This window comes from Cygnus olor, chromosome 1, assembly GCF_009769625.2.
Source record: "Cygnus olor isolate bCygOlo1 chromosome 1, bCygOlo1.pri.v2, whole genome shotgun sequence".
NCBI lineage: Eukaryota > Metazoa > Chordata > Aves > Anseriformes > Anatidae > Cygnus > Cygnus olor.
The window spans coordinates 15,493,996-15,514,339 of NC_049169.1; the positions used below are offsets into that span (position 1 = coordinate 15,493,996).

General features: G+C 46.3%; 1 protein-coding gene across 2 annotated transcripts in view; it reads right to left on the bottom strand.

The window, feature by feature from the left end:
* Positions 1-20,344, bottom strand: part of LAMB1 (laminin subunit beta 1) — a 42,419-nt gene continuing 22,075 nt past the window's right edge. For both annotated transcript variants that reach the window (XM_040544707.1, XM_040544706.1), the window contains 11 exons: positions 20,201-20,297; positions 10,925-11,294; positions 9,142-9,326; positions 7,594-7,835; positions 5,476-5,679; positions 4,961-5,105; positions 3,993-4,200; positions 3,635-3,776; positions 2,627-2,803; positions 1,246-1,405; positions 1-339 (listed from right to left, as the gene is read on the bottom strand). In XM_040544707.1, coding sequence (XP_040400641.1) covers positions 203-339; positions 1,246-1,405; positions 2,627-2,803; positions 3,635-3,776; positions 3,993-4,200; positions 4,961-5,105; positions 5,476-5,679; positions 7,594-7,835; positions 9,142-9,326; positions 10,925-11,294; positions 20,201-20,297 — 2,067 coding nt within the window. In that variant the 3' untranslated portion in view covers positions 1-202. The remainder of the gene's footprint in view (positions 340-1,245; positions 1,406-2,626; positions 2,804-3,634; positions 3,777-3,992; positions 4,201-4,960; positions 5,106-5,475; positions 5,680-7,593; positions 7,836-9,141; positions 9,327-10,924; positions 11,295-20,200; positions 20,298-20,344) is intronic.

The following is a 20,344-nucleotide window of genomic DNA, read 5'->3' on the forward strand; positions in this document are numbered from 1 at the left end:
TACAGTGATACAAAAGTACTGTTTATTTTCAATGTCAAAAAGTTACTTGTCTTTGGTTCTGTGACTTAAAAGTCAATATAAAACCTGTTCACTTTATCAGGTCTTAGTGTAATGTCAAAAAAAAATCTAGTGTAATACTTGTAAAAAAAAAAAACAAAAACAAAAATGCCCCATCCTGAACATAAGCATTTTCTGCTCCCTTTTATAAGCAAGTGCTATAAACAGCAACTTTCTGGCTGATTGTCTGTAAGAGGGAGCGAACTGTCTCTTCCAGCTCCACCAGCTGCTTGGCTTTGTCTTCGAGAACTTTTTGATTGTTTTCGTATGTATTTTCCAAGTCTGTCAGCAAAGGAAAAGGAAAAACAGCGTAATTAGGTATGTTTTAATGCAGTAAAATATAAATCATAGCTGTTACGGATAAACTACCTCTCAAGTTTATTTTCTTGTGGAAGAAAATCTGACAAAAAAATAGCAAAGGCTGGAATGGCACCTTTTGTTTCCTTAATATCAGGACATAAAGCAACATGGAAGTAATTTTCTCTAAGTGGAAAAGGTATACTTTGATTCAAGTTGAAAATAACTGCCATTTGTTTGGTGTTTTTTGTGTTGACCTGAAATGTCCTGATTATGACAAGCCAAAACTATTCAGTGATTCATTGTAATTGTGCAGGAGCAACTAAGGGGAAGAGTAGGTTCCTGGGCTGGCAAAAACAGGAGGAAAACTCAGCTTCCTCCCTGGCAGTTAAGGGCAGGCTGCCCCCTCCTGCTTCAGTCGACTTAAGTGGCAATTGTAAATGTTAAATTCATCTGAAAACTGGAACTGCTGTATCCTAACTGCCTTTTGTTTCAACAGCATTCCAGGGTGGGGTAGGGGGAATACCGTTTGAAGATGGTGTTCTGGGTAGTCTGTCAAGAAGTGGGCTGCTTTTAGTGTTGCCAAATGGGTTAGTCCTCATCCTAATCATGGTAGATACATTTTAATTCCACCCTGTAAGGATTCTTAGAGCACTGAGAGGTGCCATACCAAAAGTTTGTGTCTCACTGTAAATTTAACTCTTCTTTTTAATACAAATCTTTGATTCAAGGCTATGTTGTGTCCCTAAGAGTAAGGAAAGCCATTCAAACCTCAGCAACGAAGAATTAATTTCCTTTTTCTTTTCCTGCTGCTGCTGAATACTTGGTTTAACAGCACGCTAGTGCTTCGTATTCTTAAGATAATGACTTGCCTGCTCAGAACAGCCTTACCTTTGAGCAGCTGGAGTTTGCTGTTTGCTTGAGCCAACAGGGCTTTAGCTTCATCTTGCAACATGCCAGCTTTCCTCCTAGCGTCGGCCGACTCCTCTGTCTTCTTGGCAATGAGATCTTCCACCGTTTTGTACTTGCTGTTCAGCTCGGTGTTGAGGACCTGTTGTTCCAGATCCAAACACAAGATGGAGCCGCTCAAAAGACAATGCAAGGGGAGTTGCTCAATGTTCGGGGTAAGGAGAGCACAGGCTGTTAGCTCAGGTAACAAAGGCAGAAACAGGGTCGGGGGTATATCCTGCTTAATACTCAAGGTTTTAAGGGTTGGCACGAAGACTCAGTTGCCCTCTTGCAGATCTGTGGCAATTCTACGGCTTTAATACTTGGCAAGGATTTACAGGATTCAGTTACACAGTTGTGTAACTTGTGGAAGTTATGGCCCCTAGCACAGCTGAGAAGGTTAAGGAACTGGCCATGCTTCTGGTTGAATGTATGCATTTAGGGAGGAATAACCTCGCCGCCCTTTCAGTAAGAAGAGGAGAGCTGCCTGGTTCGCATAGGTGAAGGTGCTGGAGAAGACATCAGGTTGGCTTCTCAGCTGTGCTTTTTTTCTCTGTGAGGTTAAGGAGTACTGTCACCCACGTGAATTCAACTAACAGGCAAGTTAACATTCTGCAGCAGTGCTGGAAGTCTCTTGGGTTTACTTGACAACCACCTGAAATACTATTTAGTGTTTGGAAATAATTGATTTGATGGATAATGTATCCCTGTCTTGGCAGAAAATCTCTCTCTTGAGACTGGAGGGCTAATTCCAGCCAAAAGATTGGAGGAATGAAACTTCCTTTGGCAGATTTGTCAACTGTTTTGTTAACGAACATTCTTTTGGTGTTACGAAGGTGTAGAGCAGACACTGGGAGTGCCTGCATATGGTCAGGGTGAGTTTTGTATCTCTGGTACTTAGAAATGAGACTGGTTTTATATTGAGCTAAGGATTTTTTTCTTGCCATTTAATTCTGTATATGCCAAACTTTGATTTGTTTGGCCTGACCATCACTGCAGAAACAAAAATAGAGATTAAAAAAAATTAGCCAATGCATTTGTGGCATATGGCGAAGCTGAGGGACAGAACCAAATCTATGAAAGGCTGACAGTGTGACAGCAAGATGTTTTCTACAGCTATTCTAGAAACTGATAAATTCCTAATACTTCTCTGTGTATTTGGTACCAACATGAATAAAAGCAGGTATCTCTGGTAAGTGCATTAAACACTTCTTTTGTCCTCAGTGCTTGGTCAATAAATGAAATATATTCAGTAATGTTCCCCTAGCCATACCTGGGGTAAGTTTTATTGGCTTTCCTTTAGCATTTTTCCCAACCTTCTCACCTGCTTAACTTCTTCGGCATTTTGTTTTGCAGTGCCAGCTTTTTCTTCTATCTTGTCCACATTCTCTGAATTTGTAGCAGCCTTTTGCTTGAGATCTTCAACGCTCCTCTCTAGCTCAAACAGACGTAAAGTGGCGTTGTTCAGTGTTTCTTCAGATGCTGCATTTTCAGATTCAATCTAACAGAGGGAGGGACAAAGATATGCTTTCAAAAGTTTCTAAATATAATACAAATTTTCTGAGTAAGCCCCGATCAACTGATTAGGTCACGTCCATAGATCTGATATAAAAAGGTGTTACAGTTTCATTAAAAATGGACAACTGCAGTCGGTGAAAAAAACCCACTGCTTGAAGATCAGGTTTATAGAGGGCTGCAAAAGCATTACAGAACCTCATTAAAAAAGACTTGATTGTATTACACATGCAAGAATTGCTTAATCTGCAATCAGAACTTCACAAGTTCATTATTAAACGATAGTGTTAAATGGCTGAAGCTGCCTGTCTCTTAAGCTAGCCAAACTTCATGGGTATAGATATTGCTCTCATGAGACCAGGGTACAGAGTTAAAGTCTAAAAATACATTATCTGATGAGACTACAGCAATTACCACTTTAGTACAGCATTAGTTTTCTTAGTCCCCTGCTGCAGTGGATGCCATTGCTAGATAGCATGGTTATGCCAACACGCTACAACAAACAACAATGGGTTTGGTATATGTGACTTTGCAGGGATCTTGGCACACCTGCTGTGTTAGAGAAAGCCCTAAGAAAAAAGGCTTTTCTCACCCCCATCCGTACCTTACACCACTGAAGTCAAATGAGCAGGATTGTAGCTCCCTAATTCTCTAGTTATGTCATACTAACTCAAAAGTTTATATAAAGCGAGAATGGTTTAGATTCATTTTAAGTGCAATCTTTTATTTGTAGTACCCTAGAGCCTTGCCTAGACATCCTTACCATCCTTTGGTTTCAGATGTGTTGCTGTTTCTGTATCTTAAGGAAATAACTTACTGAGGTCAGCAGGTCTTGAGTTCCTTTAATATCTTCATCAGCTTGTTTTATGGCTTTTTCAGCTGCGTTTTGTGCCTTTTCAGCTTCTTCTAGTGCTGCTTTCACCATGTCTGCAGTGACTTTAACATCTGTTGCACCTTTGCTGTGGAACAAAACTATGTTAACACTAAAAACACTTCACTTTGGTACAGGGAAAAGCACTAGTCATACACTGCAAAGGGCTATTTTTGCCCTTCTGTGAAGGAATGGGGAATCTGCCTTGGGGTATGGTACACTCCATGTTTCCTGACAGTGTAATCAAAGCCTCCTTCCAGTTCTTGGTGACTGAAGACACCTAGTACAGAACAGGGTTGCATACCTTGCTTTTTTAGCTTCCTCCAGCAGCATTTCTGCTCTGGCAATGTCTCCAGCGCTCTGCTGTAGGATGACTTCAACATCAGAAAGGCTTTCCACACGCTCACGGATGTCCTCTGTCAGGGCTTGTAGCTGCTGGGGAGTGCTTGGCATCTCCATGTTGAGTACTTCATTAGCCACTGCCTCGATGCTGTCCAGGTCAGCACTGTCTTCTACAAGATGGGGACACATGACAAAGATGTGAGTAAATGCTTCAAACTGTCAAGGCTCAGTAGTCAAATTCTCATCCAACTTCTCCCTCAAGAAGCAAAATAATGGAAAAAAATTTCCTCCCCCAGACTAGCAGCAAATCAAGGGGTCAGAACTGCTTCCTTAGGGTGAAACTTCTCATCTGAGAAGAGGCCCAGCAGGCGCGTAGGCCCTGCTGGCGTCGCTCTCTTGGAAGCCTTTTGAAGATCTCAAGTGATTAGCTACACCGGGCTGGGGCTGGGGGTTGGGGATGCGAGCCCACAGGAAAGGAAGCCAACAGCTGCACATAAATGTAATTGTGCTAACAGTACACTCAGCCCTGTGCAAACAGAGAAGGAACGGGTTTGCCATGCTGCCACGCATTAGCGAACAAGGCCCTCATTTAACCTTTACCTGCTTTCTTACAGGGAGATAACCTCACCGTTTCTGCCTTTCCTCCCCTTTAATAGTACTGTGTGTGTCTTTCCAGCCAAAGCTTATGAACACACTTGGCAAGCTACAGAAGTACAATGGTCTCAGCTGAAATGAACACAACAAAGTACTAGAGATTGGCCTCGTTTTCCTATTGTCTTGGTTTTCTGTTTCCAGATTTCATCATACCCATTAAATCTGGCTGAAAGGAGCAGGGGATGACAACTATTGCATTACCCTGTGGAGGATGATTTAAAAATAAAGACAGTTTTCACAAATGCAGAATTAAAATAGGTAATGTAAGGTTTTTACGCATTAGGAAGTCTCTGATCTGTTTAATGAGATTTCTCAGATCTTCATTGCTTCTGTCCACTTGCTCTTTTGTAGCATTGGTTTTGAGCAAAACTTCTTGTGCGTTTTGTTTGGCTTCGTCAGCTCTCTGTTTTGCTTCAGAAACCTGAAGAGAATAAAATGGAAGACTTGAATGCATATTTGCTTCTGCTCTAAGGCCTGTTTTACAACAACAATTCTCTTGGAGTCAGAGGTAACAGTAATGAGAACTGCTTCGTCTCATAAAACTCGCAGAACACTTTTAAAAGCTGGCCGTGATCCACACCACCAATGCTAGTTTAAACAACTCAAGCTAATGTTTAGTGTTACGCATGAAACTTTACTTTAGCAAGCTCCCTTTCTGTGTATGATGATGTTACGCAACTAGAAAGAATATTTTGCAGTAAGCCAGGCACATACTTTGTCAATTAGTGTCTAAACTCGAGTTACAATTAGAAGATTTTTTTGCTATTGTAACAATTGATTCTGCATATTACCATTCTGGAGAGTTGCTCAACTTCTGCTAAGGCGCTGAGAATGTCTCGGTCGAAATCCATGGCTTTCTGCCAGGCGTTGTGCGCCACGGTCACCAGCCCCTCGCAGCCAGGTCCTCCGCACTTCTTCTGCCCATCATCGGTTCGGCAGTTCAAGCCGCCGCACTCGGACTCGGCACAAGAGGCTCCTGCGGGGGTGCCACACGTCTGCAGCAGACAGAGACAAGTGCAACAGTCCCGGCTTTATTCCCATTGCTGAGCTGCGAGGGTGATGGAATAGGATGCTGCTCTGGCACCGTTTCTACCCCTTCCAAGTAGGGCCTCAAGTACCAAAGCAAAGGAAGCTGAAGGAGAGCTGCATCAGGTCCACACCAGCACGATATTAATCCTTCTGTGCCCCTTCCACACCTTCCTGCTTTAACTGGGTAACAACCAGCTAGCTCCCAGATGCTGAATTAAAGAGAGGGTATGAGGGAAGCCTTGCTTTCATTGTCCTCTTCTGCCAGATGTCATCTTTAACTGGAAAGCTGCCTTTAGGCTTTGATTTCAAGCTGGAAGCTAACCCTGTCTGTATTCCTTTTGTTTGAAGCTAGTCTTCACTACTGTTGGAGGAAAAACTGGCCATCCCAAGCAGCTTTTTAAAAGGAAGAACGTGTTCTGTGCAGGATAGTTTTTTTTTTTTCCTTTCTCTCTAAGGAGAGCGAAGGAAAAGATAAAATAGAAGCTGAAATGCTCCAAGCTGAACAGGAAACTTTTTTTTTAACCTCTCTTGAAAAGCTGTTCCCTTCCCTACCATGAAATGTTTGTTCTGGTTTCATCTTTCCGTAATAACTTCCAATTTATGACTTGTGTCAATGAAGTGTTCCCAAAGAAGATATCAAGTTTGACTTGTCAAACAAAACTACTTCACTCAGCAGATTTTACTGGGAATTATCCACTACTTGGTCAATTGGGCAATGAAATCACAGAAGTTGTTTTAGCCAGATGGCAAACTGAAAAATTCCCCGTTCCTGTGAGGTACTTTTCCCTTTCCACCACGCTCCTTATGCCAAACGGTAGTTGCTAACTGACACATACTTTGCAGCCTAGAATCTCTCTGGGAAAACCAAGTGAGCTGCAGCTGTCTCCTGTGAAGTGTAAATGATTCCCTCTTACCTGCTTGGCATGCAACCCGGCAGTAGCTAGAAAGCATAAAACTTTTTTTTTTTTTTTGGCATCCCGTGATTACACCTCCCGAGCGACTCGTGTTTACTGCCTTGATAAACATCTAACCAAGACTTTCAGTCCTCAAGAATGCATTAGGCAGGAATGCAGGGCAAGGGAAGCTAAACAAAAAGATGCCTCTTTCTTCCCAAGAAAAAAGGCGGGGTGGGGTGGCTGCAGTTGTAAAGGACCGGGGACAATTCCCTGTGTGAAGACCTCATCCCCTCACACAGGCCTGGCCCTGCCCCGAGGAGTTAATGAGCTCTCCCCTCCAGTCGGGACTTCAAGCGGGATTGTTCTCTGAATGCAGCTGCCTGGCTTCAAAGAGAAGCCCAGAGAACACCCTGCCTCTCCCAAGAAAAAGCCATCCTTGATCGTATTTACAGATGAGCAGGCAGCTTCAACAGAGAACGTGCCCTTTTGATTCCAGCTCCCTGTAAGTGCTGCTCTGCCCCAAGCAGGAGGATGGGAGCGTGGCGACACCCAGGAGGGCAGCGCGAGCAGAAGTGGTGCCCTGGCATGTAGGCTGGGAAAGTGCAAAAAGGAAGAAAGCAAGCGTGTGAGCGAAGACTTAAGAGGCTGGCTCTCAGTCCAGTGGACTTGCTGAACTTTGCACTTGAGAGCTCTGCCCACAGCAAAGGGATTTGGCTTAGGAGGTGAGGAAAAGATGGATGCTCTGTCAGGGCTGGGGAGAAGTAGGAGGGAGAGCGACATGAAGGCCTGCTGCCTGAAAGCCCATAGGTGTCTCAGAGCCCACAGAATACCTCAAAAATCAGTGAAATGTGTATGTTTCAGGAACAAACCGTGTCTTTCACACTATCCAGCTCTGAACAGTTTTTCCCTGCCTGTCACTTCTTCAAAAAAAAAAACGACCAACTTTCGCTGTGGGTTTTCTACCAGCACATCTTAGCTGCGTACCTTTGCTGACACTTCGGCGAGATCCAGGCTTTGCAGTTTGCCTGCGAGTTCATCCAGGAGGCGAGACTGCTCCTCTTGCTTAGCCTTGAACTGGGCCTCCTTCTCGTCGATTAAGTCTTCCACTTCCTGCCGCGTTTGTGCTGACAGCTCCACGGCACTATCGGGGTGGACAGTGGAAGCATTGACCCTTTCCTCTGCCTCCAGGGACATCTGGAAATACTTGGTGATACTGTCCAAGGCCCCTGCAGGAATCAGACAGAGCTGCTCAGAAATCTGTTAAGTAACACTAAGTAATATGTATCACGGAGGTGGGCAGACGCACATCTGGGTTAGCAATCTGCGCAGCACGTTAAAGCAACCACAGCCTCCACAGCTGTGTTCAGTGCTGTTGTAAAGGGGACAGCATTTGGCCTGTCTTTAAAAAAAAAAAAAAAAATCCTTTTTTGCCTGGTTGAAAGGTGTCGAGTTTGCTGGATTTTAAAGTTAAGCGGTTCTCTGACCCCAGGGATTGCCTGAATTCTGCTCGTGCTGAGGGCAAATGGAGCTCCAACCTTTTAGGTTCACAAGGCACCAATCCATTTTCTAGGGATTCACCTATGCCATTAGCTCTTGTTGCTTGCCCTAGGATGTCTGGCTTACGGAGTCACTGCTTGGAAAGTGGTCAGAACTTTCCCAAGAAACAACTGTTCGATGAAAGATTCTGATTTCTGTAAGCGTTAGTTTTGGACAACTGCTGGAAAGGCCCGAGAGGGTGCGAGGGACCCCACGGAGCAGCCATGCTCTGTACCTCGGGGCAGCTTTCTTCCACAGAATGCCACAAGCCAGGGACTCCCGAGTTTTTACAACCTTTTTGCCACACTCTGTGAAATCCCACATTCACCAGAAACAATCTCAGACTACCTGCAAAGCTGGAAATTTTTATATATATATGTGTGTGTGTGTGTATATATATATATATATATATGTATGTATATAAATACTTTGTTTTCTTTGAAGTTGGAATTAAGTCAGCTTTGAAAACTTCCCAATAACTTTGTGATTTGCCTCTTTCCCCAGCCAGCTCTGATTCTGGGGGGGGGGGGGGTTTGGCACTTCACTGTGCCAGTGGGCACACAAGGCTTGGGTGCCTTGGAAGAACTGGGCTCCCTTATGGTGTGCTCCTAAAGACACAGGTAGTTTTTCAAACAGTTTCAAGCAATTTCACAGCCTGGGGAGAGCAAATGAAATGTGCAGGTGTATCTTGGAATTGGCCTCGCTTTCAGCCGTTGTGCCTCACCTAAAATGCTTTAATTAAAGTCTCTTAAGTTCTTGTGCCCCAAGAACTTGAGCCAGCTTTGCAATACACAGAGGGAGAGAAAGAAGAGGTGAGGGGGGGGCAAAACAAAGCTCCTGCTGCATCAGCAACTCAGCTAACGCACAGAGCGAAGCTGCCCTCCTAAGAGCTGACTTTTATTACACGTTAGAAGATTAACCCGGTATTTAAAACCGTGCACTAATTAAATCTTCGGCCACCCCACTGCTCTCTCTCCCCCTCCCCGCGACACTTACCCCGAACATCAGAGATCTTGATGAACTCTAGCTGTTCTGCAAGCTCTTTCACGACACGGTCTAGGCTTTTGGCATCTGTCTCCAGCGCGCTCAGGTCACTGTCTGTGCTGTTGCTCTTCTCTGCTAAGGTTGATAGGTTTTCTTCTAAGTCAGCTATCTTAACCGTAACATCTGCTGTCAGCTTTCTGGAAGAGAGAGGAGCAGGACTTACCGGGGGAGGAGGAAAGGTTGTGAGCCTCAGTGTTTGACTTCAGTGAAGAGTAACAGTGAGAGCTGTGCCACGCTTCTCCCACGGCAGGACCTGTCCTCCCTCGGTGGAGCTAGAAGTGATTTGTAACAACATGCCTACCTAGAGTACTGTTTTGTTTCCTTTATCACGCAAAACTACTTTTTAATCTACAGCACGTTTATAAACTCAAAGCACCAAATTGCTCAGAAAACAGCTGCTTTGTGTAAGATTAACTGGAGGCAGATTCCAGAGGGCTGGTGTAATGCTCTTGTATCATGGCAACTGCATAGGTCAAAGTTGACTACTATGATCCATACATAATTTGCTTCTCATCCCACACAGCTACAAATGCAGTTTTGATTACTACGAGCTCATGGGACAGATTTGAACTTTGGAAAGCGGGGGAAAAAGCCTGTTTTAATACAATGGATTCTTTTAACTCTATAAAGATCTCTCCTCACCAGCTGCTTCTCTAGGACTAAGAAGGAAAACCTCCTGCAGTCAGCCTCAGCGAGCAGGTTTCAGCTGGTGGGATAACCCTAAAAGGAAAGGCAAATGCACGATCCAAGACAGAGCTGCTGCACAACAGAGCTGGGCATGGGAAGCTATTCCCATCCATGGTGATCCCACCATACCCAGTTATTCCTCACTCTGAAAGAATCAGGCAGTATTTAATCTTTACAATCGGTTTACATCCTTCAATAGCTCAGCAGCCTGCTGATTTCCATCAGTCCTCAAGCCCAATACTTCCTCAAGACGAGGAAGAACAAGAGCAGACACATGCAGATGTTAGAGAAAAGCAGCTCCTCGGCTGCTCTGAGCTTCCTCACTACTTCCAGAGCCCAAACGCAGCAGCAGCAACCCCCAGCTCTCCAGCTGGAGCGGGGGGAGTTGCAGGGCACGGCATATCCCTAATTGAGACATTTGTGCTTTAATCCTCTCCCCTTTGCTCTGTGCAGTCCCCTTGCAGTGCATAAGCAAGCCTGGAACGGTTGCACAGCTGCCTGATCCGCAAAAGCCCAGACTGCCTTCTTTAGTATGCGTACCTTTAAAACAAAATGCAGGGCTCTTACTGTGAGAAGAATGGAAATGAGAGCTGTCAGAAAGCTGGCACTCCCCCCCACCCCAAGCTCGGAGCGGAGAAAGAAGCCCGAAGTTTCCAACTCATCGGCTCCATACGGAAATCCAGGAATTTAATCTCTCCCCTCTGGCTTCTCTCGCACAATAGCAGTGTTTGTCCTTTGCCCCGGGGGAGCGCAAGGCAAGCGTGAGTGGCTGGCTGGTAATTAGCTGCCCGCTGCGCAGCGGGAGCGGGACACCCCCTGCCAGGGCACGGTGCCTGCGCTGCTCCTGCCTTCCCCGGCCAGGTTTGTGCCCGTGGGATGGATGTTCCACGTGGCGAGGTGCTCTCCAGCGCCAGGAGCAGCGGCGTACCTCGCCAGGGTGTCCTCAAGCCCAGTGCGGGGACATCAGCCACTCCGCTACATCCCAGCTCCTTGGCGTTCCCACTCCTTCCCAAGCTGGATTTACCCCCGTAACACCAACTGTACTCACTCTGCTTCCTCAAAGAGATTCCCGATGTTCTTCAGGGGCTCGGCGGCTGGGTTCTGAGCAATGATGGTTTTAATTTCCCCGAGCTTCTCCTCCAGGGTGCTGAGTGTCTGCTGGTACGGCCCAGTGGCACCAGTGATTTTCAGGGCGTTAGCCCGGTCCAGGAACTGCTGGGTCCTATTAGCCAGCTCGCTGATGACCACGTCCCAGAGGGCGAAGCACTGGTGGCAGGGCACGCAGTCGGGGAAGAAGCCTGAGTAGCCCCGGGAGCACTTGTCGCAGCGCGGCCCTTCCACCCCCTCGTTGCAGATGCACTGCCCGGTGGCGCGATCGCACTGCGGGGTCTGGATGCCACGGGGGTTGCAGTCGCACGCTGCGAGGAGGAAAAGGCACAGGTGAGGGATAAGGCGAAGGTGAGGGTGGCAGGGAGACAAAATGAACAAAAACGGCTGTAAATAAGCGGTGAAACGAGTGTAGAAACGGGCTGTGTCTGGGTTATAGTCAGCTAATTATGCATGTGCCTGGGTGTGGGGGAACCAGGACTGAGTGTGAAAGGGGTGAGAGACAGGGCAGTAACTCTTGGGCAGACCAGGAGTGCCTGATTTGCACCTCTCAGAAACAGGCACAATAGGGATGCACCTTGCAAAGCTGGGAGGACAATCTGGCAGCAAATGAAGACAGGGACCCCAGTTTTATTTCTACACTGAGGATCAGTAGGGCAAGGCTTCCCAGGCAGGAAAAGAAATGACAGGCAGGCACACTGCAGAGGGTTTAAGGGCAAAACATGAGTGAAATGGAAAAAGTGAATGAGGAACAACCATTTGCTGTCTCCACCAGCACAGGAGCAGGGGGAAAGCAAGGGATCCAGCAGAACAAAAAGCAAACACCCTCCTCTGCATCTCCCCCCAAAAAAGAAAAGGAGATAGCTGATTACATGGCGGTTAGCTAAGCCACAGGGCTCCATACTGAAAGATACTGTGGGTGCTAAAAGTTGAGGTGGTTTCAGAGAAGAACATGATAAATCTACAGACTAACATCCCTTCCAAGATCTTCTACACAAAGGCACGGGGCCTGGCCCAGGACGTGCTCCTACCACGGGTGCTGGGCAAATATTCGGGGGGAGGGATGTGAATGCAACCCCACAGCGCGCTCAGACAGGCATCGAGGAGCCTGGGCTGATGTCTGGAGAATAGGGAAGACGTGTAAAGATCAGGCAGAAAGGTGCAAAATGAAGAATGTGGTCATGGGCAGCCCTGCCTGAGGGGCTGAGTAAAGTCCTCCCCCCCCATGGGTGTGAGCGACCAGGAGCCTACACATTGCTCATCCCCCTCAAGTGGCTGATTAACAGATTTTTGGTAAATTAACTCACACTGTTAGCACCACAGCTGGTATTTACACCTTCCTGAAATGTATTTTCACTCTTATTTTATTTTTGCAGCTGTGAACACCTGGCTATCTCTGTGCGCTAATCAGGTGAGACCCAGGGGCTCCCAGTGCTTGCCACAATTACAGGGACAACGTTTGAGCAACAGGCTTTTTAACGAGCTTTTAGGAGAAGGATGCACTTCTTTGGCACTAGCCTGCATGAAGAGAAGTTACTCAATTAAATTCCTGATGCACAGTCATTTCCAACAGCCCTCTGAAGAATAAGAGAGGCCTTGCAAATATGCAGATCGTCCGCTTATCTTGGTGGCACAGTAAAGCTGAGGCAGGTCAAGCACACATTCCTTTCACAGGGAGAGGATCGTGGTGCCTGATAAAAGCCTTCACTTACACATCCATTTACCAGGCATCCTTGGAGGAGGTTAATGGCTCAAAACGGTCCATAAATCAACTCGCACACCCCAAGCACATGCCCCCTTGGAAAAGGGCACAGCACAAAGCCGTTTTCAAGCTTGGGCATTGTTTGCTTCGATGTCAACCCACAGTGGTGGTCTTCGGTTCAAGAAGTGCACAAAGAGCCTCGGCAGAACAAATCAGCCCTCAGCAAAATGACTTTCTTGTACAACGCAAATACGATCCGGCGAGAGACAAAAATAACTTCTGCTGCCTGCACAATTGAGCAAAATGGGCCTTTGTTCTTCGAGTTATACCCTGACACAAAGAGATTGTTTTTCCTTTACATCGAAAGTGCTTAAGTAGTCAACTCGCCGAGGAATACGTTCCCTGCAGGCAAACTGTCGAGTTCCTGGTGGAAGGAGGTCAGTTAACCCTCCTGTCAGCTAACAGGGCCCGCGCTATAATGATGGATTGTCCGAATTCCACTGCCCAGAGAGAGGCTAAATGACGTGGGTTTTCTCAAAGGGGCTGAGATCTGATCAAGTTACACGAATGCTTGCTGCTGGCAAATCAGATCACTAGATTTACTTGCGGATTTAAAAAGCTTAAAGTGAAAAAAAAAAAAACCACAACGTTTTGGTAATTCTACTCCTGAATACCTGCATGTTCGGGAAAGGCAGACGACACGGCTTTAGTACCATTTACATGGTAATGGGGATTACAGAATCTCTGGAGCCAGAAAATGCTGGGCATGAGGAGAGGGGAATTTAAGCACTGGCTCATTTGCAAAGTCAAAACTCCACGGCTGCCTGTTGGGAGGTGATAAATAGGAAAGAAGTAATTTATCCCAAATACGGCAGAGCAGCTGGGAGAATTACACTTCTGGAATTCTACGAAATGTCCGAACTGAGCTTTGTGGGACCCACGAGAAAATTACACAAGGCGGACAGAAACATTTCTATGGGTTATTTCCCCATTTTAGGATTCTGCATCAAGCCCAGAAGCGGGCACTGCTGGCTCTGAATTAGTCCAGCTGTGTGAATGCAATGTACATATATAAAGAAAGCTTTCAAAAGCATTAGATGTCCTCTTTTTCATGATCTACCCAAGACATTAACCACGCACAGGAACATCTTTCAAAATAAAAGGTAAAACGAAGATAATTTTATCTGTATTTTTACGTAAAGTCAGGTAGTTTAAAGGAAAACAAGAAAAAGGCCTCCCTTGGCACTAGAGTAGAAAGATCCCAGTCATTTTTTCCTTCCCTTTTGTATATTTTTCAGGCATTTCTACATGTGTAGCATGGTCTCCCCAGCTACAGTCCACGGACATCTTTACTGCGTCACTGACTGCAACATTTTTGAGGTTCTCACAAAAGCATCACTGCTCCTCTTACAGCTCACATCTTGCCAACAAACCTTTCATCTCGCAAATGCCATGCGTGTGCCAGTGGTTGGTTGTGTGTGATCTTCTTTTTTAGAGTCTAGATGACCTCAGTCAAGTGCTTCCAGCCATGGCTGGAACCAGCTCTGTTCCTCACTAGTCAGTCTTGTGAGTACCTCTATGAGATGGTGGGGTCCCATTTCCAGAGACACTGCACTAATGATGATATTTGGCCAGCCAGAAACCCATAGAAACTGTTTTTCTGCTCTCTGAGGCCCCGTGGCACAGGACCTCCACCACCTGCACCATCTTCAGCAGAGCAGTCCTGTACTCTGGCCACCAACAGGCTATCCCACACCCTGGCAAGAAGCAAGTCCGAGGCCCTTGCAGAGAGCATCTTCTCTTCAAAGCAAACCCTTCACTGACTTCACCTGTGGCCAGTTCTCAAAAAACTTGTCCTAAAGGGCCAAAAGCATGGTGACAGAGCCAGCATCCATGGGAAAGGGAAGGGAAGGGAAGGGAAGGGAAGGGAAGGGAAGGGAAGGGAAGGGAAGGGAAGGGAAGGGAAGGGAAGGGAAGGGAAGGGAAGGGAAGGGAAGGGAAGGGAAGGGAAGGGAAGGGAAGGGAAGGGAAGGGAAGGGAAGGGAAGGGAAGGGAAGGGAAGGGAAGGGAAGGGAAGGGAAGGGAAGGGAAGGGAAGGGAAGGGAAGGGAAGGGAAGGGAAGGGAAGGGAAGGGAAGGGAAGGGAAGGGAAGGGAAGGGAAGGGAAGGGAAGGGCCTTTCCTAGTCCTCGTGCGGACTGGAAAAGCACAGGATTGCAAATAGCTCATAGAGGAATAACCATGTGCTGAGTGCACATCCATCATCCGTGATGGTGGGTGCACCACCACCAAAAGGCTTGTGAGACATTTGATTATCACTGTCAATGAGTGGGGATATGAAAACAGGAGACGCCTCGATTCTTATCAGCTGCTGGTATGAAGTGAATGCCGTGCCACAATGAGCCAGCACACCACGCCCGGCACATTTTTTGGCGAAAATACCCCAGCACCACATTAATGTCCAGATATTCCTTTGGCCACCCTGCGACTCAGCTCCTGTGTGGTTAATGGTGCCCCTTTGTCACAGCAGTTCTGTTTCTGATGTACTCACACAGGCTGAGCCAAACACACCCTCCAGAGCAGAGCTTGGCTCTGGAGGTTTTGACTCTAACCATCATGTTCATAAGAAACACTTGAGTATTAATACCACGTCTAATTTGAGCACACGGCTGGTTATCTACTTTTTCCCCAAAAGATCAAGAAGCACACAGGCACGTTTACAGATGCAGAAATCTTTCAGACATTATTCAGCTGCTAACGATGGATGGCTTAAGATAGTATATGAGGAATAGGGGAAAACAAAGTCCTGTAAGCTCCTTTTAAATGCCTTGCCTATGACATACGTGACTAGAGATTGGGAAGAGAGGTTCAATTTGCACTATAAAACCACGAAGACACTGAGTTTACTAGGAGAGATCTAGATACCTTAACCTGTTTGGGTTGGGAATGGCCTTCTTGACAAACAGCTGACTATTCTTTCAGTGACAGAGGTGGAAGAAGGCCGGGGTGAAGGACAGCACGGTTATATGGACTGGGATGCTTTGAAGATCACTGTTAGACACACATCAAATCTGCCCTCATGTAAGCAGGGCTGGAAACTCAAGTACCTCCCATGGAAAATACAGGGGAGTAAAAGAAGTCTTTTGAAATCACTGGCCAAGGACTTGAGGGTTTTCAAAGGAGCATTCTCTAAATTAAACAATAGTTTTCTGTTTTGAAATGTCATTTTGGAACTGGATGTATTGTTTCCTTTAATGGAGTGTTTAACTCCATCAGACGTTCTGCTGGCGCATACTCCAATATAAATGAAATCAGATTTTGGCAGGAGAATTTTCTAGCCAAATTCGTAGGCAGGATCTGCTGATTAGCAATTTGTGACTACAAAAGACTGTAGCTGCATCTACTCACAAACACATGTGCACACACATCAACATGCGCACATAGACACACAGAGTACCCATGGGTTACTTTCCTGCCATCTTGATCAATGCATTTCACTTTTACATTTTTTTTCCTTCACTATTTTTCTTTCACTTGCTCTGACAGCTCTGCTACCTTTCCCACTGATGTTAAATATTCACAACTCGCTTCTGATTCCACAACTGCAACTTAATATATTGCTACCACAGCTGAGATGATCTGTGGCTCACGAAAGGGCTGTACAAAGGGCAGTCATGGTGTTTAAAGACTTATTAAGGGGTGATAGGAAACAAGCAAGAGTCTTACATAATCCTACACAACACTGAAGAGAAAGCATTTTTGCATAACTATTTTCTTTACTGCTTGAGATCGGGGACAGAAGGCATCAAATGTTTAACTCCTCCACAGCAAAAAAAAAAAAAAAAGGAAAACAATGAGTTTGTTCAAACACGATTTCCTGGCATCATCTCCTGGTGGTAGTGAGGCACTATGATGATAAAACCATTCAGCAATTTGTAAGGTTGGAAGTTTTGCAGAGCTAGCAAATTTCTTCTGAACAATCAGCTATTGACTCAAATTACACCCTAAGCATATTGCTAACTCCTCAGCGTTACAATTTTCAGTACGAGTGTTAAGATAAGATCCGTTCCAGCTTAGAATTACCAGAGTTGTGCTGCATTTTAACATGCTAGCAGACTGTGCCAGAAGGGCAATTTCCTGGAAACAGCCAATACAGGTTACAATATTCTAAGACCACAGGTCGATTAAAATTAAGAAAGTGAAAATTGTACTTTCTTTAGTGTTGAACTTGCCTGACTTCCTTTAGAGGCTTCTCACAGGAGGAGATGAAATGTCTGCTGATCTTTCTTTCCACACCACTAACACCTCCTATAAAAGCAGCCTACGTGCCTAGTTTAAGACTCAGATGTTAAATTAAGACTACGAAGCCTATTCTTAAATGACAATGGGATAACATTCAATGAAGTTTTTTTCAGCGCAGGTATTTTCAGCACCAGGAATTCAACAAAGACTTAAAACTGAGAAAAGCAACCTTCTGCCGATGTCGGTAATGAACGCTCAATAAAAGCAACAACACTCCTTTCATCTTAGCTCAGTTAGAGTCTATTTTTTTAAGATACTCAGGTCCAGCACAGAAGAACATTGACACGTCCCCTTCATGTAAAGGGGATATAGCAATACAACCTAACTTTCAACCTCCTACAGCGCCCTTTCCTAACTGGGGTCTGTTCTCATTGTTCAATTTATTAAAACCCTAATGATACTAAAATTGTCACATCCTTTGTATTTTATGAAACACGTAAGCTTCACATATGTACCACGCAAACACACTGTTCCAGCTGCATCTGCTGCCACGGGGTATCTCAGAGGCATCTCGGGAGCCTGAAGTCTCCTGCCAGAAACGTGCTACGTGGGCTGCAGTCGGCGCAGAGCTCAGCATGCTGAGTCCTGCAGTTTGGTTGCCAGGCTTTGGAAAAGCTCCAGCAGGGCGCCTGGGAGACTTGAGTTTCATGAAATTTGTAATCCTGTCATTTACTACCTTAGCAAGGATTTTTATGCGTACGCACACACTCACATGCACGCTCGCACAGGACTGTAGCTGAAGGAACAGCTGGAGAGTCTGGCAACGGGGCTAGCTCTGCCCCACAAGCAGAGCTTCTGCTCAGTTCCTGCTTGCTGCAGTCCTCACAGGGACCTGCACGAGGCTGAGATGCACCGGGATTTTCATCGATCTTCTAACCTTTCCTTGAGCCGTTTTCAGGAATTACATTCAATTAGATGAATAATCGTCGTGCTATGCTTATGTATGGGGCAAGTAGTCTCCAAGGACACAGTCCTACAGACTCTGGGTGCTCTCTGAGGTGTGTAGTCCCCAGTGGACACCCATGGGTGGTGGCACTGTCCCCAGTACTGAGGGGCTGAGGTGCTACCCAAATGTAGGCACCCACCTTTGCTTGCCCCAGCAGCCTGGTCCCACTGTGAGCACTGAGGAGATGCAGAGGGGAGACATCAGGAGACACTTTTTCTCCACTGCAGGGAGCACACACTGCAAATCAAAGCACCCAGAACAGGTGCAAAAACTTCCCTTCTGATTGCCACGGCACCAGGACCCCAACCTCTTCCATCTCCTGCTTCACCGTCTCCCATTTTACAAAGATTTATAGAAAAAGACAAGCCACAGGCATCAGCCGGCAACAGTCACAGCCGCCAACAGGGATAGTGGGGAAGCATGCCCTGGAGTCTGGTTTCCAGCAGATCATGTTGGGACCTAGGGCCACATCCACACATCTCTGTAATTTTTTAATTTCTCTCTTACTTGAACATTTTAAAGGGTGTCACAGCAGCGTGGGCAGCACAGTTGTGATTTCTCAGCAGGACCTGGTATCCACTGGTGCCACCAGGCTGAAGACCTCCTGTGAAGAGGTCAGACATTACCGTCCCTTGAGTGATTCACCCTGTAATTTCCAACCTTGGGCAGAGGCTGCTTGCCCAGGCTGGTGGAGGATCTCACTTTGGAGACGTCAGGATGGATGTTCACACCTCCACATCAGCTTGGTGCCTGCACTGAAGCTTGTTCATCAGTACTCACATGGTTCAGAGCTCTCTGACAGCTCCCAATCCAAACTAGCTTGTGTTCTTTTCTCATATGCAATACAAAACGCGGCCAATTTGGCTGCCTGGGCTGAGCGAGGGCTTGTCTTTGTGACAAACCCCCTTCTGTCTCAGTTTCAGCTTCTTCTCGGCTATAGGCCCCATTTAAGCTATTTTCCAGGGCATTGCTCTGCAACTCTGCAAATCCCACAGTTTTCCAGGTTGCCTGCAAACCACTCATCACAGAAGGCTATGACCTTCCAACGCAGCGGTTGAGTTTCTGCCAGCCTGAACACCACCCTTCCACCAGTCAGGACTGAATGAGGGATGAGAAGAGGTTGTTCCCCTCCCTCGGAGGCTGTGTCGCTTGGAAGCAGAAGGGGTGACAGGTCTGAAGGAAAGCGCAGTGCTTTTGTAAGAAAAATGAGTTTGGAGGAATACATCCTCTTTTTACTTCATAAAGGCTAAAAAGCAGGTTTTCACATGCCCTAAAGGCAGCAGAAACTTGATGAGAGGTCAGAAATGCTGGTACGCAGCAAAATCTTGCTGATAAGGTATGCAGATGGACTCCATCAATAAACCCTGATGGAGACAGCTGATACCAGCAGACAACCACTGCCCAGGAGCAGCAGGAGGCAGCCGGCACGGCCAGAACACACACAGACTCCGAAATGAGAAACTTAATATATACTCAGGAACCAGGACAATTCCCCAGCCCTTTCATCTGCAGCATTAACCAGGTAACTGTGACCTTCCTACCTGCCTAGATAATGGGCTCTGAGGTATCCCTATTGTAAAGGATTTATTAAAGACCACAGCAAGCACATTCCTCCCTGCAGGAAAAAATACCTTAATCTATTGCAAACCCTCCTGGCAAAGACTCCTATTTGAACAGATCAGAGATACAAGTTTGTTCTGGTCTGGACAGTGTTTGAAGTTTCTTTTCCAGCTAATGAACAGACTTGTTTATAATGAAAGGACAGAGAGAATCCAGTTTTCTAAACAATTGACTTCATGGCACTCTCTTTTCCCATATGCAGCTATGGCTAACTAGCTCTATGGTCTCTGCTCTCTCTTCTACTTTAATCTAAAATAAAAGGAAGATCTTCTGCTAAATCAAAAACTTTATTTTTTCAACTACAGTCTCCCTAACAAAACACAAACAGGGACAGAAGTCTTCTAGTAAGTAAAATCAAAAGGCAAATAAACTTATTTCCAGATCATTTCTCGAATCCAAACGAGGGTTTTCTAACCACACTGGTCTACCTCCCAGCATTGCAAAGTAAAGGTTAAAGAGTTAGTTTCTAAACAGAGAAGTTGGTCTCCAAGCAAGGGCCCAACAAGAAATACAATAAACCACACGAGTGCCACACCAGACCCCCGTCACGTCTCCGGAGTGACACGGGCAGGTGGCGGAGCGCTGAGATGGCCGCCACCACACCTCCAGCACTCCCGAGGCGCGAAGGCCACGCGGCGCCTGCACTCACCTCGGCACTCCACGCCCGGGTCTCCCCAGAAGAGCTCCTGGCACTCCCGGCAGGTCCGGCCTCCGAAGCCCGGCATGCAATGGCACTGCCCTGTGAACTGCCAGAAACAGGGACGCGGCCACTTCAGCAGGGCTGCCCCAGCCT